This window comes from Coloeus monedula (genome assembly GCF_965178545.1).
Source record: "Coloeus monedula genome assembly, chromosome: 5".
Lineage (NCBI taxonomy): Eukaryota > Metazoa > Chordata > Aves > Passeriformes > Corvidae > Coloeus > Coloeus monedula.
Genome location: NC_138785.1, coordinates 22,115,337 through 22,141,689, shown reverse-complemented (window position 1 = coordinate 22,141,689; position 26,353 = coordinate 22,115,337). Strand labels below are relative to the sequence as shown.

Below are 26,353 nucleotides of genomic sequence, written 5' to 3'. Positions count from 1 at the left end.
TCAGGAGCCAACCTGATCTAAATTTAGATTCAAAGCTCAATTCCTTGTCTGCATTGTAGAGTAGCAGTTACCTTAGGGGCTGATAACACTGATACTGGAAAACCCATTGCTCTGTGTGTCAAATATAGTAGTATTCCTCTGAGCAGGAATATAGTTTGTCCTTTTTTTGGTTCTGAAATTAATAGCATGGCCTGTCTTGATTTTCCTATTGCCATGTAAAAGCTTGTTGAATTAATTGTGTCTGACATTTTCTAATGAGTCTTTTCTTACAGCGCTAAATCTTTTCTAAACTAATTACAAATAACGTACATAAAATCATATGAATGAGACCTGTGACAGAGGTCTTCATAATTTCCAACTGTGAAGAACAGATTCTTCTAAGAACCCCAAGCACTTGCTGGTAAATTCCCAATTTCAGTGGTAATTTGATGCCTCATTCTCGTAGGTTCATTAACTTTGATGCCAAATTTCAGTTTGAGTCTCCATATTTTCCTGTACAACTTGAACCAGTCATAATATGTCTGACTTTCTCCCACAAGACACTACTTAGAGCAGTAGACCTGATCTCAGGGACACACACTTCAGTACTTCTTAAAGTGTCATGTCTGACACTTCGCAAATTTTAAATATGTTGCAGTACAGTTATATGAAGGGCAAAGAACAATTAGAATGCCAATAAACTCAGGTACCAACTAATCTATATTAACCAAAACAGACACCATTTTACATTTGCTTACTACTTAGATTGTATATATTTGTACTTGATATCTAAGCATAAAAAAGAAACAAGACCTGCAAAAACTTAGTGACAAGCAATGTGCTTCAGCAAAGAAAACTGCAGGAATGTATATGTGAAATATCACATACAGCCTGAGACCTGCCAGAGTAACCACCTCCATAAGTATTTCAAACAGAGTTATGTACAAAGCTCTTTGATATTATGCCAGACTCATAAAAAACCCCAAAACTCTGAAGAATTGAAAAATTGTTCCCCAAATCCACTCTGCGGCAGCTAAAAAACAAAATCTGAAAGCCTAGAGATTATGTGTCCAGTACAAGATAATGGGCACAATTTACTGTTGTAATCGTGGGGTCTTTTTTACTGGTTCAATTAGCAAGACAAGGTAATTTGATACAATTCTGAGCTAACATATTTGAAACAATGGGAATGGAATGTTTGCTGCTTTTAAAATAACTTCTCACTTTCTAAGTAGCTGTGTCACTTGCTCTTGCTCCCTTTTTACTGGCTTGTCCCCATCGCCTCCAAGATCAATTTCCATTATACAGCAAGAAAGCTGCTACAGCAGCAATGCAAACCACTGGATTTCTTAGCTAAAATACCAATGCTTGTGAACTGCTTTGAAAATGTAAAAAAACTATGGATATAGAAAGTAATTTTACTAAAAATAAAGAAAGGGCAAGGAATATTGCCACTAGGTAAAAAAGATATTTTCTTATTGTGCATCCGGTTGTTTCAAAAGAGATAGACATTGTGAAATCACTATGTAAAATGAAAACCTTTGTCAAGCTTGAGGTTAGACCTGCACGAATAACAAAAACATTTCAAGTGTCACAGGACACAATAACCCAAACTCTCTTCAGGAGATGGCCACTGTCTGAATAACCTCCTCAGTTTAAGGGCTCCCCGTGTCAGACACGAACTGGCACACACTAGTGCCAGAAATAGCAGTCACCTCTTCAGTGTGAATGGGCATGTGTTAACACAGCTTCAAGTTTGCAGCAGCAAAAGAGCTGTGTGATCTCTTGTCACTGAACAGTGTGGGAGCACCTTCAGCAAAGTCAGTTCACTGCCATGTCCTTGAGAGAAAAATTTTTTTTGGTAAATAGCCAGCCTATTTTGAAGCCACACATGCTACCTGAACTTTACACGCTTACATTGTTCTCCTTCTTTTTTTTACGTATGATTTGGCATCACTAATGTTTTTAATTGATATGTTAATTTCAGAATACACTGTCCTACTTAAAAATGAAACTGCTTCAACATTATCAAGACTGATATAACTTTAAAGCACTTAATTGTTACTGAAAACAAAGGCACATTCCTTGAAAATAATTTCATAATTACATTAAACTGTTTGGGGATTATGTATGCATATTAAAAAATAATTTGTTCATGAAAATGGAAAATATTCCACTGCAGTGGGAGAGAAAATGGTCCTCTGCTTTGGCATGCCATGCCCAGTGGTTTGCGATACTGACTCTGATCTCCCTCACAGTGACTTTGGTATTTGAGATGGTCAGTCTGCTTCAGCATTGCTGAAGTTTACAAGGACAAATGCCTGTCACATTTCAAGCGACACTTAAGGTCCTTTAACATCTTACTACTTCTAAATTTTTTCCTACAATCTTGCTATGGCAGTTCCACCCTGTTCATTAGATCAAAACAGCATAACAGGATTAACAAAGATGAAATAATATATGTCTCAGAAGTGTTTGATTTAAAGGCTGTAAGTAAATGATGCCCTAGCATTCCACACTACCAGAAATGTTTGTTCTTGATTAACCAAGGGAAAATATTTATCCATCTGTCACACAAAACAGTGCTCCTGACATTCTATGAGGAACTAATTGCTATGGATAATTTGATCTTTAAAAATGAAAGATTTGTGGTTCCATTATTACCAAAACTAGAAATGTCAAATATAATTCCTCTGGGATGAAAGAGGAAAGAAATTGCAACTTTAGAGCCAGAGACACACTGCTGTTTCTTCAGAGAATGTTAAAAGGGAGAGCACAAAAGGCTAATTTCTCTTCCCAGAGAATGTATTACACTGAAGGCCAACTGTAGAGGTAATGCTGCACTAGATAAATCAAAATGTATGCAACTATCTACAGGAGACTAACAACAGGAAAAAGCCAATGTGCTCAAACTGCAGAAAATTGAATATTGTTACTTTTAACAATGACTTCAGAAACACTCTATGATAGCTGTGTTTATGAAGAACGTCTAGGATTTAATCCCAACGAGTGTTTAGGGATTTTTTTTTTCTTTCATTTCAGTAATCAAAATGTATAGAAAGAAGATCTAGACAATAATATTTCACCTGAGTGACTATGGCTGTAAAACAGCACAAGAAATTAAATTAGGATATGCACACTGAATAACAGTTTAAACCCAGATATGATGTTCTGATATGTACAAATAAAGCAAACCCTGATTCAAACTGAATATTGAACTAAATCTTAGAGAAGAGGTGTTTTATCCCTCCTATCCTGTTAGAATGTCCAATACAAGTGGGCACTCAGGAGGACTAGTCCACAAACACTCCATTTGAAATTCCAGAGGAAACAAAGTTAACCGAGTATGCTCTTGGAAGACAAGAAGATATGAGCAGGTCAGGTACCAGTGAAAAAAGAATCAATGAAATAAAACCTCAGTACATTACAAAACCTGTAAGTTGTGGATGCAGTCAGTACAACTGCACTTGGGCATTCAGGCTCCTTTAAACATCATACTTTATGTCACACAATCTCTGAATGAATTAACTGTGGGAACTGAAGACTCATTCTTCCTTCACAATGATAAAATATTTTCATCTGCTAGTTTCACTGGAATTCCCTTGCACTTTTAACTGCAATGGTATTTGTCATATTTTGTGTCACCTGGTATGTTTTTGATTATCTAGTTTATGTATAAGAGTTTCAGTAATAATTTAGTTTGTGACTTCTACACCCATTTTAACAACTTGTTTTACTGACCAATTAATACTAAAGCTACATTAAATATTACTTCATGGCTTTATGACCTCGAGAAACACACTTCATATTTCAAGTTTTAATTGGCCACATAGATGCAGTAAAAAAGGCATTTCATTTATTGAAAGATTGTTAATAGAAAGAAACATTGTAGCTATCCTACATGAAAAGTGGGGTTAGAATCATAGAATCATATCAATAAAGCAAACATTTCGCAACTAAGCAAACAGTTGAACAAGTGAAAGAGAAGGCATAGAGGTGCTGCAACATGCAAGTAGGAACACGGAGGGAGGGGGAAATCACAGCAGGGAGGAAATTATGAGGGTGTGGGACCTCAGCACAAATAAATCCTTAATAGCACTGCACATTCAACATAGACGTCCTTTAGGTCAAAACCCACTGGGCAGGCACCTGCATAAAGATGAGAGAGATCCTGCCTTCTGAAAGTTGGTATCTGACAAGATAGATCAGTTAAGTAGGTAGACAGAGTGATAGGTAGACAAGCAAAAGATGAACAAAGATGAAAGGGAGTATTAATCACCACAGCAGGCAGTTGTCTCAGCACAACAGCTGCCTGTACATTGTCAAGTTAATCATAGGAGAGGTGACAAAAGAGTTTGGAGGACAGGTCAGAAGCAGGATAAAGGATTGGTTTAGTGTGAATTAGTAATGTGTTCTTTCCACGTGCAAGGGAAAATCTTGGAAGAAGCAAGATCACTCAGAAGAAAGCAATGAACAATAATAGATGGGCAAAGCAAACAAGAGCTGACATCCAAACACCATTTAAAATTCAAAAAAAGCAACATTCAATAATTCAGAAAAGGCTCTGGGAAAAGGCAAAAGCTTTGTGTTCTACACCACTAAGAAGGCAGACTCAAGAACAGGGAGAGCAGCTAGCTAGGAAACAACCTTTCATCAGTATTTTGAACAGCTTCAAGCCAGGTGAGATTGTATTTATCAAGTGCAGAGAAAGAGATTTTGCAATTGCAACACATTATAGCTGTGCACCTTTTATTTAGAAAGTCTGCACCTGAAAGTTACTTCCTAAATAGAATCAGCTAAATTGAAACACTGAGCAGATGTGATGATCCTGAGAAAATGAAAAATTGAACAATAAGGGATGGATGAGAATATAGCAGCTTGTCCAGAATAATTAAACAAATAAAGGGTAAAACTTGCTTAAGTTTAGGTGATTAGACATCAAACAGATTTCTGAAAGACAGGGAGCATATTTAAGTTGCGTGAAAATCCAGAAAGAGCAATCAGCAGTCATTAGTGCAGAGCAGATTCTGAATTTATGTTCCCAAACATAATTTCCCAGACGTTACAGACTTAGACAAGACAGCAGGAAATAATTATGCCCAACTGCAAATCACCAGCATCCCTACTGTGAGAGTCATCCATAGGATGAAAGCTTGGGTGAGAGCTATTCAATTGATAAACTCACCGTAGCAACCTCTCAGAGACAAGAATTTACTGATGTTGATAAATTTTGTTGACTGGTAAATACTGCCTTCAAAATCTTAATAAGAAAAAAATTTCCTTTTCCATGCTAAATTATCCTGTAGTGAAAAGAGGATGTGAATATATATTTATCCCTTTGCTATCATCAATAAATAGAGAACTTCAATCCATAGGGAATTGCCAGTATGGAAAAACATGATACATATCTCCAATATAGAGAAAATGAAACATCTTTGTGCAGAATGTGCACAAATGTGACAGAAGAATCAAATGCTAGACACAACAAAAGATGTTAATAGCAATGGGTTGTGTCAAACAAATCCACCCTCCAGCTATCATGGATAAAAGCTCCTTGAAAAAATAAATACCACTAGGAAAATCAGTTAAAAGTCATACAAAAAGAAACAGTGACGTGGTTTTGTGGAAAAAAACCCCACTAATTGGGTAAAAGTAGAAAAACGCTGTTGATTTGCACAAATATTCTTTGGTGTAAAAAATGTTCTTGTGAAAAGTATCTAATGCTCTACTTGTCTTAAATCCATCATGTTTCTTCTGCATCAGAGTAAACTACCACCACTAAGTGCTGCATTTTCTGAAAATCTGATTTTTCTGTATATCACATAAAGTAAAATCAAAATTTCAAAACCCATCAGGACAAGAAGTGAAACCCTTGAGCAAGAAGAGGTGCAGGACTAAGCAAATCGCAGATGACCTTATATCAGCATGGGAAAGGAGAAGCAGACTGCCATGGAAATAAAACTGTGAGCTGTGAGGAGGCTGTGGGGTTCTATGTCTTGACTTGGGGAATATGAAAACAAACATCAAATTTTAGAGGTGGAACAAACAAAGAAAACCAAAAATTTTCAAGCGACCAGAAGCTAAAAGTTCCAGTTTATTACTACTGAGTGCAGTAGGTGTGACTGCCTCAAGCAAGCAAGAAATGTGCACAGAAGGCAAAGAGCTCATCATCTTCAAATTCTAAGCACTTTGACTTGCGGTCATATTGACTGAACTGGTTACAAAATAAAAAAAAGATAAACTAAACTAAAGGAGGAAGGGCATCTTAAGTCATCAAAACATTAACTCCTGGCAACGTTAAAAAACCCCAAACTACAAATGGGACTTTGTGTGAACACCACAAGATCATCATATAAAATGATGAGAATCTGACACAGCCACCCTGTGAAAACCACTGTGTCCTCATGAAAAATGTTTTTGTCAGATACAAAATAAGTGGGGGTCGCATTCTGAGTTTCACTCTGACAATGTGTGGTGGTCCCCACAGGGAGAGTGGGGAGTGCTGTCTGGGGTCCATATGAGCACCAGCAACAGGGGGAGAGAAGGCAGCAATGTGTGTAAAGGGATGTGTGGAGGGATTCCTTGTGGAATATAGGATACCCCAGGAGGGCTTGGGCATCCCAGGGCTGTTGCAGAAGTACCCCTGACGGGGCCTCAGGCTGAAAACAGGCTTGCAAGGCACCTGCCAGCCAGCAGCCTTGAACAGCCTTGGGAAAAGGTATACACTGGTCAGCTCCCCCGCTGCTTAGAGGCTTTCTCATGGGAAAGGGGCGTGAACTTTGGAAAAAGTATAACTTGGTGTAACAGAATAATAAAAGGGGAGCACGATGCTCAAATCGTATTGGTGTTCATATCGTGACTCTGGCTGGATTCCCCTGCTCCCGGGACCCCCTCGTGCTACAGGGATCTATCCGAAACATCAGGGAATCCTGCAATAACCACTTAAGACTAAGAGTCTGCAAATTATGCCTCTGTTAGAAATGAAGACAAATAAACTGCCTAGAACTTTACAAACTCTGTAGTCCTATGGGGGTAACAAAAAACTTCTTTAAAAGGGGCAAGACCATAGCCATAATATATGTATGTTCTCATGGCAATCTTACAAAGTCAAAAAGGCAAGAAGGATGAAGTGATACATCTAATTTTAAGTAACAATTGATATGCAGGGCATCTCGAGAATCTTGGTTAATGGAAGGTTTACCGGGCTAAATATGAAAGGAATTTCATAAAATATTGTGGCAAAAGGAAAAATCAGTATACTACACTGACCTTAAAAAAGAAGAGGTAAATATATACAGAAGAGCAGACAAAAGAATAAAATGCTCTTAAGTGGAAACTCCATGAATTGTATTGAAGTATAAACTATATCAAGTATTCTGAATGCAAGCAAACTGTGGAAATACATTTATTTTCAATCTTTTCACTTTATTCGATCCTCAACAATCATTAATTTTCCTTGGTATTCATTGACTCTTTCCACTTTCTCAATTCTTTCTGCATCAGAGTAGCTCAATCAGAAAAGCAGCATTTCTCATCAAGTAATATTACTTGTAATTCCTGCGAGGGGATGCACATTTGTATCAGGCTAAAAATTGTATTTCTCACTCTATGCTACATATTGCTATTTTTCAACTCAACAAATTTAATCCTGTTGAATTTATTCCACAATCCAAACAAAGCATTTGTGGGAACTGAAAGCAGCTCTGGTGCTTTCTCCCAGGGGAATTCTAGGTCTCTGTTCCTCTTATCCCAAGCGAATGCATTATGCCCTTGAGACAGAACCCTTTTCCCTACTTTTTATACCATACATTAGAAGTATCAAAAACCTTGAGAATGAACACCTTTTTAGTATTGTACAAACATAATAAAACATTCCTTGGGCAAACAGTAACAGTTATACCTCAGGGAGAATCACTGCACTGACAGACAATATACTGTAAAGCCTCTGATTTACCTTCTTGATATAACCAGGACAGTGAACAGATGTGGCAATACGAGATTAAGTTCTAATTTTAAAATAAAAGAAATCACTTAATTTCATATTTGCTCAATACTGTTTTCTGAAAATAAATACCAAGTCTTCCTCAAGGCAGTGAGCTTTGCCATTCCCATAGGCAATGGCAAAGCTTGGGAATATAGTCTGAGGGGGTTTGTCTTTTCACACACTTCAGGTGTGATCAGTGATAGGGAAGAAGCAGTACATGATGAGTTCTCTCACCCTGTTCTGCCTCCTCCCTTGTTCAATGTGCACTTCAGCCTGCATGAGTCTGTCAGCCAGCTGGAGGACACCACTTAGCTTTCCATGTCCTCTTTGAACACCGGTTTGACGGTCGGCTTGGATTCACTGCTGCAAGCCTAATTACGATCCTCTGTAATGGCAGGCTGGAAGCCACTTCTCAAACAAGATTCAAATGAAGATTGATTAAATGGACAATGAAAAAGTACTTTCAGTTCAAACCTAGCAGCTGGCAATGAGGATACTTAAATGCCTTCATAGCAAAGACAGTGATGTTCTTTCTATACTGGAAGACCCATGACCACAATACAACAGGCTGAAATGTAGAGAGCTTGGCTTGGAAGTAAGTTTGAAAGCTAGTCAAGAGAAAAGCAGAATGAAAAGAAAGGTCACATAAGTCTGCAGAGGATGGAGATGTTTGAAAATCTGGTTTTATTCCAACTTGGAATGAAGTGCAAGAGCTTTGAAATTCTATGAAATACGTTTTGGAGTCCAGGCCCTAAGGTAATCTGCCTGCCTATCTCAGAAGCACAGACCATAAGAAAATTGAAATTTTTGATGGAAAAAAGCCTCTTAGTTTTAGGCTTCAGTCAGGATCTGATATCTTAAAGTCAATGAAGTTTTACCAACATTTAAGTAATTTACAGAACAGAAACCACAGGCTTTATTCTTTAAATACTGATTCCAACAGTAGCATATACTGGCCTGATTTCTGAACTGCAAGCATGATTTTTGGCCTAGACATGTATTAGATAAATATATGTGAAATAATATATAAATAAAACATGGTTTAATTTTATAATTAATTTTATTTGCCCCCCCTAAAATGAAGGCAAAGTATTTAAAAAAAAAAAAATCAAAGAAGCATGAATCAGATTGACTTTAACATCACTACCATGAGGGTACACCAAAGAATTACCAGGGGATATGAAGCAGGTATTCTGTAGACCCAGCAGCCACTCTCTCCTGAGCAAAGAAAATTTCAATATAACATACGTGTCCAGGAAATTAAAATGTTTTAAGGATATTGCACATGAAAAGCTTTATTCCTCAGAGCATCTAAAAATGCCAAGCATGTTATTTTTGCTAGTCTCTGTTTAAATTACAGTTTGTGGGAAGGTACTTTCATCATTGCTTAATTGAATCTGGAGAAAACTTGAATCATCCACTTCCTTTCCCTTTTTCCTTCCTCTGCTTTCCCCCAGCACACCTCACTTCTTGTTCAATGCAAAAACATATGGAAATTTTTCCACTATAAATCCCACTAAGAAATGTCCAGTAACATGATGAGAATCAGTCTACCTCCCTAAACTAAGGCCTTCTTTTGGCCTGTCTCCAACTACCTGAGGACAAGCTAAAAGGAGCCCCTGCTCTTGGTGCCTTAATAACTAGATGAATGCCTTCTGTAAAGCACTCTTTAAGGCAACTTCATTTACTGAATTCCTAAAGCAAGTTGACAAAAATCTATCTCTTCATTTAATCTCCTTTGAATTTATGTCCACCTAACTCCTAAGTAATATTGGCTCAGAAGCCAGATAAAGAACAAGAGACCAAACAAAACAGATTACTTTCCTCTTTTAACACAGCAGGTCAATACTATGATCTTGCAAATTTCCTTTTCCTCCTCGAGTTTTCATGTGTAGCAACTATTTCTTAGACTAATTTGTGCTGACAGCATAAACTCCTACTATTCCTTGTTGAACATGATGAAGAATTTTTTTATTGTGAGGGTGACTGAACACTGGAATAGGTTGTCCAGAGAGATTGTGGAGTCTCCCTCTCAACAGATACTCAAAAGCCATCTGGATACAATCCTGAATAATGTGTATTAAGGGACCCTGCTTGACCAAGGAGGTTGGGCTAGATAACCTCTAGTGGCCCCTTCCAACCTGACCCATTCGGTGACTCTTTAGTTTCTCTGAAATACAGGAACTTCTGTAAGATCAAAATATTTATCTATCTAAAACCAAAGGTTGATTCCCTTCCTCAGCAATTCACAGAATGGTTTGGGCTGGAACGGACCTTAAAGACCATCTAGTTTCAAGCCCCCTACCATGGGCAGGGACACCTTTCACTAGAACAAGCTGCTCAGAGCTCCATCCAGCATGGCTTTGAACACTTCCAAGGATGTGGCATCCACAGCTGAATGCACATGGCAGGGTCATGTCCACCCTCTCATCCTTCAGCACCCCAAGTCCTTCTCAGCATGACTGCCGAGTCACTTGTAAGAAGAGACAGAATAAGCGAAGTCCCCAAGGAAGCATAGGGCTCTTATTAGAAGACAGGGCCCTCACTGTGGATGACGCAGGAAACCAGTAGAAAACACGTTTCTACAAACTCAAAGCGATACTTTTTTACACCTACTCTCACAATCAGCAGAAGCAGCTGTTACTTTCATTTTTGGAAATTCTGAGATGAATTGCAGCACTATTTAATATTCCAATTGAAATAAGAACATCCGGGACAAAAATCTCCAAATCTTTAAAAATTATTTATAAATAAGCTAAATAGCAGAAGTCCTAACTAGGGACAAATTATGTGGGGAGGTGAGAAACTTTTAATGTGTAAATCTAAAATTAGCTCTTGACATCAGCAGTCCCCAACTCCTGTTGAAACTCTGTAGAAACCATAAAATCAGCGACAGTTGGCTAAGTGCTTCCAAAATAGAATAAATTATCTTAAAACAGTCTTCAAAAATATTACTGCTGATTATGAAGTGTCTACAAAAGCAACCTGAATGAGATATCCATCACTGTAGATATGGTTTCCAATGGTGTTAATGTGCTGTTCATCTATTTACAGATAAGTGTCCAGTCAGGTTGACCAAATATTAAAGGAAAGAATTTATTTTGACACAAGGATTACAAGTATATGTGGCAAAAGCATTATAGCCATAATAAAACTACCGCACACAAACTGAAAAAAGGGGAAAAATGTAGGAAACCTTGCTCAATGAAATTTCATAAGTAAACTTCCAGCAAAAGCTGTGGAAGGAGTGATAGGGTATAAACTTCTACCTTTACTTCAGACAAACTAATGAGAGCTTCTTCAGTGTCACAGGCAACATTATTAGAAAGAAGAAATAATGGCTCTTAGTTTACACTTCAGTTTAACTGAAGGAGAAAATTAATTACATAATGATTGATTGTGATTAAATTAATTGTGTTTTGGGGTTTTTCAGTAATTCAACACTGAATTTCCATGGTAGCTAGGAAATCAGTTATATTTTCTGGAAACAAAGTTAAGCTAATGCACTGACTATACCTCTTTTTTCTGGTATAGAAGAAAGGAGGCAGAACAGTTCTGCCAACCAGGCAACATTGCTTTGGAGAAAGAATTGGATTAGAAATAGTTTTGTCAGATCTTATCTCCACTATAAGCTAATCCTCTCTAGCTGTCATTTTATTTCAAAGACACACTCATCCCATGGCAGTGAATTGCATATTAGTTTTGCAGATGTTCAGAGTGGGCTTTTTATAACACTTACAAGAATCAGCCACCCTCAGTTATGTAGAAAATACACGCTTTAATACATACACTGACTGTCTCTACCGATGTGCATGTAATAGCTTTGTTGCATTAATGTGCTTGCTTTCTTTTTTTTTTTTTTTAAATTTATTTACTCTGTTTGGCTGGTTGAAGCAATTTACTCTCCTTGGGAAGACATTTGTCTCTCAAGAGGAACACAACAGAGATGTTTATAGTGAGGCTATAAAAGCAGGGAGGAAGGATAAGCAGTAACCAAGACTATCACATCCAATTAAAATTGCTGGTATGACAACAGCAGAATATAATTAAGTATGATAGCACTTTAAGAAAGCAGAACAAAGAATAGCCAACACAAATTGAAGGAGAAAAGAATTATTACATCTTTAAAGATCATGGGAGGTCAGCCCCTCAGTTATTTGTTTTAGTCCAGAAAACAGCATACCCAGCAAGATCCCAAAGAAGAGGATGTCAATTACTGAGTATTTGAAAGCCATGTAGAGAAACAGAAAGCAATTATAGGAAAGCATAACCAAACAGTTGTTTGCACAACAGCAAGTATTATGAGATTCTCAGAAAGTACATAATACATCTTCTACGCACTGCTTAATCACTAAAGCTCCCCTTCTTTTCTCTCAAACACACTAGAAGTTTAACTACTGCTTTCAATAGTGGTCAGAGCTTACATACAGTGTGGGGTTTCTTTCTTATTTTGTTATATTCCAAGATGAAGAATCTTATTGTATAGCTACCCAAATTCTGATAGTGTAAATATTCGTACTGACAACAAGACACAGATCAATTATGGTCATATGGCCCTGCATACACCTCTCTAATGAATGTATGTGCATGTTTTATAAAAAAAAAAGTTTTGTTTTTACAAAAAAATTAATATGCTACAACTTTTGCTGTTGTCACTGGAGAGGTAGACCTGGTGCATATCTCACAATTGTGCTACACCCTGACATATGATAGAAGCCAGCATTGTGTGAATATCTATCTGTAATATAGGTCACATCACTAAATGCCATACAGCCAGAATGAAGAAAACACTGAAAGAATAAAAATGTAGAGATAAGCTGTTAGTTTCTTATGCTGTGAATCACACAAGTGCTCTAGTCCATATTACCTTTGCACACACACTTCAGTGAGTGTCTCCTTATGCCACCAACACTCCATTAAGGGTACAAAAGCCTAGAGAACCATGGTACAATTCATAAGGCTTATTGGTATCCCCAGCCTTGTAACATCAGTCAGGATTTTGCCTGACTTTTCTAACCTATGAGGTGTGGCTGATTGAAAAATGAGCATGTCTCTATGCTACTTCTCCTCAGCTGATGCTATCAGCAACCCTAATCGAAAACCAAAACCTACACAGCCAACACAAATGTGCCAGCTGAGCTCCACGCTACTGATACTGAGCCTTAACTTTCAGTAACAGCAAGGTACAGCCTTAGTTCTGGACCTCATATCAGTGCAAAGGACCTGCAAACAGCCCCCAGCTCCTGCTCTTCTAAATGCAGACCCTCTGTGCTGGGATAGATTTCCCAAAACGTTCTTGCTTCATTTTAGATACCAAAATAACTGACCTTGGCTACAGTGAGCACTGCATTCTGTCCCAAGAACCCCAACACTACATTGCAGAACTGAATTTTACTGTTCCTGAAAACACACAGACAGAAAGGATTGCTTCAGGCTGCAGTTTCAGTTATGATGCAAATAACACATATCCCTTTGAAGCAGACTTATTTTACCAGTGAGACCTTTTTCTTTCATTTTTTTGTAACTAAAATGTTTTATCTTTGAACTTTCACCTTATGGTAAGCTAGTGCATATAAAATCTCAGCCACCGTCAATGTATTCATAGGCAAAAACCCAGTCATTTTCTCATTCAGTCATTCAGCCATCAGCTGGATGGCTTGCATTCAAGGATGCAAGAGCACAAAAAAGCAAGGAATTGGACTACCCAGTAAACCAATTGGACTACACAGTAAACCCTCAGATTTCATCAAAAGGTAAAATCTAAAACCCTCCAAGACCCCTTCTTGAAGGTTATAAAAAAAAAATCTGGGAGACCACTTAAAGGATGGTTCTAGTGGTTCAACATTTTGAACATATTTTCTGAACATTCCTTTACCAGAGATTTGGAAGATCCTATGAAATAAAAAAATCCTTCAAGCCTGTATTTCAATTTGCAGATATAAATTCTGTGCTTTTAAATGCTGGAGAAAGAAAAAAGAAACAAAAGATAAATTTCTTAACATCGTAATTATCAGCAACAACTAATTACAGTGGAGTAGGCTGAATAGGATTTATGCCACCACAAACAATGGTGCATAGAATAGACTCAAAAAAGGCAAGTATGCTTTCCAGGAGAGTTCAGGTCTAAAAGCTCAAATGCTAAGGCGATAAAGATGACCTCAAAATGAGAGAACTCTGCTTACTTGTAAGAAAAACAAAGGAGCAAACAGTCCCTGACTGAAAAATCTGATTTTGGCCTCTGCAGACTATCACTCCTATACAAAATCCAATCAACATACACACTTCTGATAAAATTATAGGAAAAGGAAATAAAAATAGCAACAGGTTCATATGTCTGCTGCCAATTCTTCGCTTTCATCACTGCCCTCTAAAAGAGAGCTGCCTGAACAACTCTTGCCTTTAGAGAATTCAAACTTGTGTTTTATGTAAACAGGATTGTTCAAAAATTCCCAGCGATCATGAGCAAACTTTCACAAAGACAATACTGAAAATCTCTGAAGCAAATTGTGCTGCATATCTGATGTATCACAAACATCATGCATCAATCTATCTGATAAAGAATTACTCTTTTCATTACTGTTTGTTAGGGAAACTACCCATCAGCTACCACATTCAGCAGGGCACAGAAAATTATGATGTACTTATACATGCGACAAACCACCAAGTCACTCCTCAGCCTAACTGGAAATCCAACAGGCTTCCCATGAAACCTGGGTATTTTTCCAGTGCATCACTGGATCAGTTCAATTGCTGAATTCAACAGAGCAAATCCTTGCTCGTCCAATCTCCATTTTACTTTGACAAGAAGAAGCTGTTCAAGTAGTATTCATCTGAAAGCATAAAACTCAGTGTGGGTTTTAGGTGGCAGATGAATACACTTTTGTCATTGCAGAAAATGTCTGTATGTACACAAAGGAATGTTACTTTTTAGCTCATATACACTGTACACAGGTATGCAGACATACACATAGCAGAAGAGAATCCAGCCTTCCTAAATCCCAATCTGATGCCTGCTCCTGAACATACTTGGGACTGGCAGGCTATGGCACACACAAAAAAGCAAACCAGCCGCTTTGGATTTCAGTAATGGTTTCAGTACTGTCTCTCACAGGATCCTTCTGGACAAAACGTGCAGCACTCAGCTGGTTAAACACATCATGGGATGGGTGAGCAACTGGCTCATGGGTCAGGCACAAAAGGTCACAGTGAATGAGGTGACATCAGACTGGGGACCTGTCACCAGTGGGGTTACATAGGGATCCATCTCACCCCCTGGACTCTTCAACATCTTCATGAATGACTTGGATGTAGCACTGGAAGGAATACTAAGTTCGCAGACAATACAAACCTGTGAGGAGCTGTTGGCTCCCTCAAAGGCAGGGAGGCCCTGCAGAGAGACCTTGATGAATTAGAAGGCTGGGAAATCACCAACCAAGTGAAGTTCAATACGAGAAGGTGCCAGATTCTGCACCAGGGATGGGACAACCCTGGATGTACAGACAGGCTGGGGAATGAGATGCTGGAAGGCAGTGCTGCAGAGAGGGACCTGGGAGTCCTGGTCAGTGGCAAGTTGAACACAAGTCAGCAGTGCCCTGGCAGCCAGGAGGGACAACCCTGTCCTGGGGGGCACCAGGCACAGCATCGCCAGCCGGGCAAGGGAAAAACAGAAAGAAGTATTAAGCTGTTAGACAGCATCCAAAGGAGACTACGGACATCATGAAGGGCTTGAAGGGAAACATATGAGGAGTGGCTGAGGTCACTTTGTTCAGCCTGGAGGAGACTGAGGGGAGACCTCACTGCAGTTAGAATTTCCTTGTGAGGGGAAGAGGAGGGGCAAACACTGATCTCTTCTCTGTGGTGAGCAGTGACAGGACCTGAAGTTGTATCAAGGGAGGTTTAGGGTGGATATTAGGAAATGGTTCTTTGCCCAGAGGGTGATTGGGCACTGGAACAGGCTCCCCAGGGAAGTGGTCACAGCACCAGCCTGATAGAGCTCAAGAAGCATTTAGACAACATGCTTGGGCACATGGTGTGACTTGGCACATGCCATGCAGAACCAGGAGTTGGGCTTGATGATCCTCGTGCGTCCCTTCCAACCCAGCAGATTGTGTCATTCTGTGAATTATGTGGATTTGATACTTGTCTGGAGTCTTCTACCTCTCCCTGCTATGTATGCTTTCTGTCCACACTTGAACAAAGATCATTGCCATCTGCTCCCACTGGAAACATCCAAATTTTTACTGCAGGTTGCAGTAGTAGTGGCACCCAAGTGCAGCAGTTTCTTAACTCCTATTTTCAACTTCATTCACTTCACCTCATATCTGCATATCATGCTTTTGACTACAGACAGGACTACTTTCCTTATTAATAAAAAGGAATAGAAAAACAAAACAGCTAATTTTTGTCCTAGCCTTCTTTAAGATATATGTAAAATAAGATTTGAAAAAAAAGTGGGGGGGAAGAAAATACTAAATTTCCATGAGCATTGGACACACAAACGCTGAATAAATCTTTTGGAGAAGTTGAATAAATTTTCCTAATTCTCAGTAAATAAGCCGCTTAAAGAAATAAGTCTGGTTAGAGTACTATGTAACACTAAAGCAAATCCCTGTCTTTAGATCTAAATGATTAATGATTTGTTTCATGATCAAATCTAATACCTGGTAAAACAATAACTATGTCAGTACAAGAAAAAACCTGTATTTTTTCAAATAATTACATTTAAAATTAACTGTTGTTTTCAACAGAGAGACAAAAATCAAACATAATAAAAATCAGGGCATTTGCTATCAGGAATAATCTCGTTTCACAGAATAAATGTTACTTCTCATTCTATTCACAGTCACCATTAGTAAAAGCATGTTGAAGGTTCAATTACATGAGGCAATTTCAATTCCATTTGCTCCTTAAACACTCTTTTTTTTTTTTCCACTTGCCCACTACATGGCAAGAACTCTTCAGTACTTAATTTATAAGCTTCATTCTATTTTCCCTGTATATTTTAACATTTAATTTATATTGAGTTCTTTTATTCATGAAAGTAGCAGTGTAGCTTCTTTTCATCCAAGGTAACCTTATTTTAGGACTGTCGCACATTAGCCTGGGATAGAAAAAAGGAAATTTATTTTCAAAACCATGTGTAGTAGATTATAGTAATGCTGAAAGCTACATGATTTTAATTTTCTTTGAAAACAAATATAGACAAATAAAACAACAGCTATATAAGTTAGTACAATAAATATGGCTGCATACACACAGGCCAGCACGCAGGACTTGCTACAACTCTCAGATTTGGCAGCAGCTAGTTTTGTTGAATACGCCTTTTCAATAATTATAACCCAGTTCTGTCATGCAGATGAGTTTAACTTTAAATACATTTTTAACAGTAAATATTTCCAATATCTCTAGCATTCTTGAAGCCTGGACATGATGGTCCAGTGACTGCAAGTTTGTTGCAGAGTGAAACCTTGGCAATAATAAATAGCTAATAGTTTCCTTCACACAAACCATGCAGTGTACAGTGAGTTGAAAAGTAGTACTCTCCAGTCTGGGAAATGCCAGTGCTCACTTCATTGACAGCTTGAGGTTGTCAAGCCTCAGCAGCTTTGTTGGCTGATGTACATTGTCAGTGCTCTGAAAATTCTGCTAGATAAACTTCTGTATCTTGCTGCCACAGCTAAAAAATGTTCTCACCTCTCTCTGTAAGAAGCCACTAACCCCTGCAACAGAACCTGAGAAGGGACCTTGCATGGGGCAGGAAGATACACAGTCACATCTGCTGAGGTTGCTGGGCTGGTAATCCCTCCTTTGAGGGAGGATGGAGGCAGCAGTGTCTTCAGCTGCCTCCATCCTCCCTCAAAGTATCCAAGGCCTTCCAGAGCTTGCCTGTCAAAACTCCAGCAAAATCCCTGGCTGGTGCTAGGGCTCTTTCACACATGGCTTACTGGATTTTCAATGTGTGAAGTTTTTCTCTATAACTAAATGAATGAATTAGCTGCATTGTCCCTCCTTTGTAGTCCCATTATCAGCTCCTGGAGTCATGACACAAAAGAACACATTCACATTCCTGCACTCAAGTGATAAGGTAGCTTCCTTAGCTAAACAGAAAAAAACCTGAAAGCAGAGATGTACTGAGAGCATTTTGGCCCAGTGGAGAACAACTGGCTCATGTCCTGAAGTATTGCCTCCCAAAGTTTTGCTTCTCGAACTTGCTTTGTTATCCCCAGAACCTCTGCTGCTACCTGACTTTCCTGGCCTGACCCTGCCTACCCAGCCTTTTCACACTCGACGCTTGAAGCCCTTGATTTTTGTTGTCATGATGAGCTGTCAAGGACATCTTATTTAAGGACATCTTATTTGTCCTTTTTAGGGCTTCTCCTATCCATCAGGTAATCACAAATCATAAGAACACATGCAACAATAATCCCCACCCCAAAATATAAAGCAAGAAAGTGGTACATAGTTCACATCCATCGCCAGTGCTGTCAGACAGCATAGCAAATTTTGTGCAAGATGGATATTTAGTCATCACAAAAGTTTCAGTGGGAATATTATGTTTCATCTATGGGACCTGGGCAACTATTTGAGAGCAGAGAAAAACTGCACCAGAAAAAAACCTGAACAAGTCACCAGTATATTACTGGCAAAGTATTTTTCCAGATGCTGCCAGAAACTCATCTGTGGAGAGGTGCCAGTCTCTGCTAGCTCCATACGTCTGCACTCCTCAGCCCCAGTGAATTTCACTTGTTCAGCAGAATTTTTTTCCTTGTCCTCCTCCATCCCCAGCTCAAAGCAACACAGGACATTTGGGAATCTGGCTGGCCCCTCCCTCTCATTTTACATTATTCCTTTAGCCAGTAAGGAGAAATACTGTAATACTTGCTCCCAAATCTTCCTGCCTTTCCATGCTGTATGCAGGGCAAATTAATACATAATGTTTAAAGAGAAGGTAGTCTTTTATTTCCACAGCCAGAGAAGTGTATTTACTTCTTAATCTCCATTTTATTGTGTGTGTAAGTACAGATCTGATCTCTGCAAGCTCTAGAGATAGAAAAGCCGCAGAGAAAGAAGTGTCTAACACAAAAAGCAATACTGCTTAAAAAAAAAATAAAAAGATTTCAAACACAGAATTCCAAAGAGTCTGAACAAAGATAAATTCTACACAAGCAAACTCCAGTTTACAGACTGCTTATTTACACAGGCCAGTGTCTGACTATTTACCCTGGAATAGTTGTTACTTGCATAGTAATCAAGACCACACTTACTACAGCTGTTGCAGTGTGAATGAACCCTCTTCTCAGCTAAACAATGACAGGGTTCAGCCAGAGCAGTCATCTAAGAAGGGACCAAGCAGGAGAGATTATGTGAGGTCTGGGGAAAGGAGCAGACGGCTCAATCCAGCGAGGCAAGCCAAAAGCTTCTCCTGGGCAGAAAAAAACCCACGAGCTTTTCTACATATGCAGTTTTTTCTTACTATCTTCATAAGGATTACATGCTAAATCCACTAGGTTACACTGAATTTCACAGCTTAACTGATCACGCACAAGGCATAGGGTTTAGAATCAGCATGTCCATTAAATTGTTTAGCAATATCTTAGCCCACTGGCAGTCCACAGGCTTTATAATTTCCTTGCCCATACAGTACAGCTGCTAGTTTGACTCAAAATAACAGCTTTTAATATCCCTTGTAAAAGCAACCCCAGCAAACTTCTCCTTGTCCAATGACTTTGTGTTGGAGCTCAGTTAAACAACTGTTCATTCCCTGTCACCAACAGAAATAATGGCTATAATCACACTTCTGTTTGAGTAACTCTTCCTATTAGGAGGCTCCTGCTGTCAGTTTACCCGTCACATATCATACTCCAAATAAATACTCTTATCCAGCCAAACACCTGTAATATGAAGCTGATGTGAGAGTCTTTCTTTGTACCACACTTGGAGAAGAAGATAATGAGCTTTCCTGGTAGACTTACAGACTCTAGGGAAGGAAAAACATTGGGAGCCTCTTGTTTTGCAGGAATTCTTGGGTGTTTGGTATTGGAATTTTTTTGGAGGGAGGGGTATTGTGGATTTGGTTTAGTTGTTTTTTTAACTGTCTTTTAATTTTTGGGGTCTTGAGTGGCCAGTGACAAAGCCAGAACTCTAAAGTAAATTGTTTACTTTCTTGACAACACACACATGATAACTTCAAAAGATGAAAACTACTTTGTTACTATACCCAAGTGTGTAAAAATAAATGATAAAATGTACCTTTATTTAAAAAGAGTGTTTCTCTGTAAGAACAATGCAGGAGTTTTGTTTTGCTGAGTTACTCTAGTTAGAGCCCCCAACCATGCTGCTTACAAGTAGAATTGTGAAATATCTTATCATGCCTCTTACCAAAAAGTAACACACTCGTGACTTGGGTGATGAAAACACTGCAGAACAATTTAAAGGTGCCCAAAAATTGTTTCAACCTTATGAAGCACTACATTTGGATAGAGCAGCAGACCCTCATTATTCAGAATTAGCAAGCGTCAAGTGTGTAACGAGGACAGTGAAAAACCCAGCCAAAAAAACCCAATGGCAAACAAAATTTTGAAAAAGAAACCAAGAAAGCCCTCTTCTAGCTAATATTCCTAAAAGGCATTCACTCAAGATTGAATATGCAGAAATAGTTTTTGAGCTTCAATTTCTGAAGACCAAGGCAATAGCATAGTATAGAAGAAAAGTAATGCAAGTTAGAAACAGATCCAAAGAGAAACTATTGAAGAGAAAAAGTGTATTTCTGTGGAACAGAAAAGAGATTTTTAAGCACTGGTTGACAATAAAGAGTATACACACAGGTAAAAACCACACATGAAATGACACAATGCTGTGTAAAAAGAAACATGCCACTCATTTAAAAAGACTGTACAACTCATAGTCAAATGTCATATGCCGGTCTTCTGTCTCTAGATCCCAAAGAACCTTTTGAAAATCTGCTCCACATTGCTTCAAAACACTTTACTTTAGTCTATCATCTCAAATTCTTCATGCAAATCAAATCTTTCATATATTCCATTACCTTACTCAGCGGCACATAAGAGAACACTATCAACATAATTTTATATATAAAAAAAAAAATTAAATTAGGTAAACACATCTTATTCACAAATACATATTTTTATGTGTGTATATATATATATGGATGTAAGAGTAATAAAAATTTCAGTGGTAAATATTTCAGTAATGGGCGTCACAATGACAATACAGCATCTTTGAGCTTCAAACAGAAGCCTGAGGGGTAATCCTTCTGCATATTTCCTAAATCTTCTTTCTCATGCAGGATTTGGTTTTACTTATTCTTTCTTTAAATGCACATGCATATTTAGGAACATGAATAAACACCCTTGCATGCTGATCTTTGAATAGAGAATATTTAAACTTTTACTTGGAGGGGCTGGTTTTTTTTGATTACAATTATGAAGCCAAATAAACTGAATCTTTTGACAGACCACTGTGGTCTTGGTCAGCAAAACAAGAAGAAAGCCTCTTGTTAAAATACATACCTCTGTCAGGAACGATTTGGCTGTGGAAGGGTTCATTATGAGGATAGCCCGTCTCAGGGTATCCCGATAGCGATTCAGTTCTTCTATTCTCATAGTGGCAAAGAGCCCCGTGATCATTTTATTGATGTTGTTTTCTACTTTCTGTAATGCTACATCCATTCCCTGTTGAGATACTTTGTCTAAAAATTCTTGTATTCCACGGATATCTAGAAAAATCAGAAGCCAAACAAGATGTTAATTGGTAACTGGAAAAAAAGACACAACTGTTCAATTTATCTCACAGAAACATTTTGTCAGGTAGATCCCTGCAGGCTTGCCCTTAATATTCATAAAACCTCTTCCTGAGACATGTTCATTGCATTTCTTAAAGTACTGAAACAGGAGAAAGAGTGGCCACACAACAGCTACTGTCCAAAACAGCCATTAGAAAATAAACCTACAAACACTTGTAGCAGTTTTCCCAATTTGGCCATTCAATCATCATACTTCTTCCTAATCTTTCTTAAAGGACTTTCACATTAAAATCCATACAGAGCAGTGAGGCCATGGTGACCATCGCACACAATTCTTCCCTCAAGCAAGAGTTGTCAGAGGGCAGGTGAGGATGAGAAAGGCAGGAAGCAGATTATTTTCTTTTGGGAAACTCAAAACTATGTTATCCATACTTAATGTATCTAAGTGAAGATTGGGCTGTTCACTCATCAAAAAGTCTCGTTGTTGTTCTAAACTTCACAATTATTTATTTCCTTCAAAAGCAAAACAAAAGCCAAATATGTAGTTGTTGCAATGATACTGTCTGCTCTCATCTGATACTGCTGGCTGAGTTAAGTAAATTTTCCACAGCAAAGTGGTCCTGTGGGGTTTTCTGGCTCACTCTGAGTAAACCCTTGTTTAAGAATGACTTAGAAAGGAAAAACTGATCAGCAAAATGTTGACTGAGTTCACTACCTAGCTTATAATATATTTGAAGTCTACCAAACTGAAATATCTGTGTACTCTTCACAGACAGCTGGTCCAAGGCTTTGGGAGGGCTTTTTCCAGTACTGAATTCCACAAGCAGGCTTGACCTTTTCCTTCCCTTTGCTCTTTTGAATGGTTTTATCTAAAATGCCAAACTTTATGCTTAAAAATTGAAATCATTCAATGACTTCACAAGTCAGATCAGGGCCTTCTGGACCTCAGGAAAATCCCTTCAGCCTCACTGAGTCCTCACTATCTGACCCCTGCTCACTACCGCAGATTCTCAACCTGTTTTCAGGAGCTGAGCCACCAGTTCCCTAACGTGACTCTTCCCTCCAGCAGTCGCTCTGACCTGCTGTCCCAGAAGATGCTCAGCAGGACAACCTGCCTTCCCTACTGGCATGCCAACCTCCCACACACTCAACTGCTCTCAGTTAGGGGAAAAAGAAATAGCCTTAGAGTCAACACAACAGACACTAGCCAAAACATGCACTATGTTAAAAGAAAAAGAGAAAAAGAAAGGAAACCAGTAACCCCACATCAACGGGAATTTCTGAAGAAACATTTCCCCAAAAAATAAAGGTTCCTCAGGTTTAACAAGGCATTTGTGGCGAAAATCACCAGAAAATATTTCTCCCATTAGAATGCTAAATCTGGTCTCTCCTAGATGTGTAGCCTTAGATCCAGTCTCTGAGGGACTGCAGTTCCTGCTTTGCTTCCCTCTTAGACCCTTGGTGCTGTATCAGTTCCTTGTCTCAATCACTCATTTTCCAGGGGAATGGTCAGACCTGAAGGAACAGGATTTTTATGTGTCTTTCTGCATGAGACATCTTGTAGTTGAGAAAGCTTCCAATTAGACTTTCTTTCACAGCAGCTTGGCTACTCAGCTCTTTCATCCTGACCTACCGACTTCCCCTGCTCTCAGCTCTTCTTATGGGGTGGTGGCACAGACAGTAGGATAAGAAAAAAAAGTTCAGTCTGCACAGAAGAAAAAAGGCTCTGCCTGCATCACCAGCAGAGATCAACTAACTAGAGAATATTAGAGACAGCCATCATCCTCCAGCAGCAGTTTACTGAGATGCTAGAAATGATGAAGAAACAGCCATGGAATACCTTATAATCAAACAGTACACAAGAATTATTCAACAGGGTTAGTCCTGGAAGTCTGTCACAGTCAGCAATCTGGGTCTCTTGTCTAGAGCTCCAAAATACCACGAACTGGAAAGAAATGGTATTTTAGGCATTAAGGCTATTTTAGACATTTATCACCAAAACCTCACTCTCCAGACACTGCCAAAATATCAGTATTACTAAACACTTGTAGGATAGTTTAACCACGAATAAAATACATGCATACACTAAAAGTAAAGCTCCATAAGAATCAGATACTAATTACAGCTTCTATTTAATATCTAAATCAGGAAAATTAGATTCACTCTAATCAGAGATGTTAGAATTTTTTTGGCACTTTAAATGCCAACAAGATTATTTGAAGTGCTACAAATATGTTTAGTTTTATGCAAATGACAAAATAACTTCTTTCTGCTTTAACCCCTTAATTCTAAAATTCCTGGGGCTCATACACTGAGGATTACTCAGGATCCAGACTAATTAAATCATATAATGAGCAAAACTGGTTGAAGTCAAAATCATTGAAGCACAAGGAGCACTTGCAGATGGGATCCAAATATGCTATCAAAATATCAGGAAGAAAATTTACTTAGGCTATGAAAGCCTTTTTAAAGACTTAAATTCTATCTCAAAAATCCATATATTTTCTGACACCAGCACATGGTAAGCAGGAACCACCAAGCAAAGTTTTATTTGTCCTTTTTCAAAACAAGAACATAATTTCACTTGACCTGAATTTATAAACACACTGGGGTTATTGACTGATATTCTGCATAATCTGTGTTGGCCAGAAGACAGATTATAGAATCAAATGTCTTTCTTTGCCATGAAGCTCTGCATATAAACAATGAAACAATTATACTGATTCTTCACTAAATGATGGGACAAAAGGGACAGACATCCAGTATCATTCTCTACATTTATTAGGTGACTGTGCCAACTGTATTGCATTTGTGTGATATGCTTTTAGGAAAATACCACCATTCTAATGGAAAATGTACCAAACCAGGATTCCTACTTCTTCTTTATTACTTCTGTCTTTGGCATTAGTGCAACAAAAAGATACAGGCAGGAAATAAACATAGACACTGGTTATATCTTGGCTTACCCAGTAGCAGAATGGAGCTATTGGTGGTGCTCACCTGATGCTGTGAAACAGCAGAAAGCATATTAAAACACCCTGCAATTTAAATGCTATTTAAATCATGATGGTACTTCCGATATTTCAGCAGCAAGTCACTAGCAATGATCATATTCAAAGAGTATGCCAAAGAACAGATGCTGCCACTGAATGGGCAGCATTATCTTTCCTGCGTGGATTGTCTGAAAGTGGCACATATCCACACTGAACTGTGGAATCATCTTTTTAATAGATAAACTCCTTCTGCAGAAAAATCTGGCAAGAAACCTGTGGCACAGATGGCTTTTCTGAGAAGACACAAGACTGTTCATGTCTGGAACACAGGTGTTTCTTGCCCTGAATTTGCTAGCCAACCTGTTGCCCAGACAGAAGTCACACTTTTACTTTCTATTTAAGTCAGATGAGTCATAGTCATAGCCAGAAATTCAAAAGAGTTTCCCCATTATCACCATTATTAATTATCCTCCTTGGTGATCAAAGCCAAACTTAGCACATAGAGAGAGATCAATGCTGAAGCCAAAGTTGCTGTCTCTTCTCCCAGCTCAGTGCCACTATTATTTAGTACTACATTTTGTGTTTTTTTCACTAGGCAGGCATCACTCCCAGTCTTGTGTGCACAAGAACAGAGTACCCCTCTGTAATCAGCATCACCTACAGGGTTAAACCAGACTGGAAAATTACATGAAACATTACCAAACATTCTCCTTATAACCAAAACTGTGTTCAGTGTAAGAGACTGTGAAGTTGTCTTGGAAACGCTAAAAAACAAAGCAAGCAAAATTTTTCAAGGCCTCTGTTTCAAGGCCTTCCCTGGCATAAACAACCATGCCACAAGGCTGAGGTCTACAGGGAGGTCTTACAGTCTGGACTGCTGGTGCACAGCAGGTCCAGCACTGGGCACACCAGCCTGGCTGCACCCACAGCTGAGGCTCATAACACAGAGCATCCTGCAGAGGTGAGCTCAAGGCCCAGAGCCTCTGAAGCTTTGCAGACCTGGCTGATATATTCAAATGCAGGTAGTCAGTGTAACACTGCCCCAGCTGAGATCTGAATTCAGGTGGCAGCTTCACCAAACTTGTCATTACTGTGTCAGCTGCTGTGGATTCTGACCTAAGGAAGAATTTAGGAAATGAAGCATAAACTCACACCCCATCTTTTCATTGAACAATCTTTTTGATACCCAAGAAAGCACAAGAAACAGGTAAGTATGTTAAATACAGAGCGTGCTCAGAGAAGAGCAAAGTGCCCTTCACAGACTACAGGTCTAAATCTTAAATGACCAGCCTGGCAGGAACACTCAGACCTCACCTAACAATAAGAACCACTTAATAGAAAGCTCACACACATGGTGTGACTTTTGGGGCTGTCCAGAGCAGGGCCAGGCATGGGACTTTAATGAGCCTAGTGGGTCCCTTCATACTCAGGACATTCTATGATTCTTGCACAAGGATTTCTTTTAATGATGGAACCAGATCTCATCTCACTTTTTTGCTCTCTCTGCCCCCCCCCCCCCCCCCCAACTTTCCTTTGCCATCTCTGTTTTATACAGAGGGAGCAAGTCCCCAAATCCATCTTGGAGAAAGCCTAATAATCAGGGCATCCTAGAACAATACATGTTGGTTTTCAGGC

At 38.8% G+C, this 26,353-nt stretch overlaps 1 protein-coding gene across 2 annotated transcripts in view; it reads right to left on the bottom strand.

Annotated features, from left to right (window-relative positions):
• GRID2 (glutamate ionotropic receptor delta type subunit 2) overlaps nt 1-26,353 on the bottom strand; it is a gene marked incomplete at both ends in the record, with an annotated part of 694,960 nt that overhangs the window by 247,198 nt on the left and 421,409 nt on the right. For both annotated transcript variants that reach the window (XM_082281726.1, XM_082281727.1), the window contains one exon: nt 21,493-21,698. In XM_082281726.1, the coding sequence (XP_082137852.1) occupies nt 21,493-21,698 (206 nt within the window). The remainder of the gene's footprint in view (nt 1-21,492; nt 21,699-26,353) is intronic.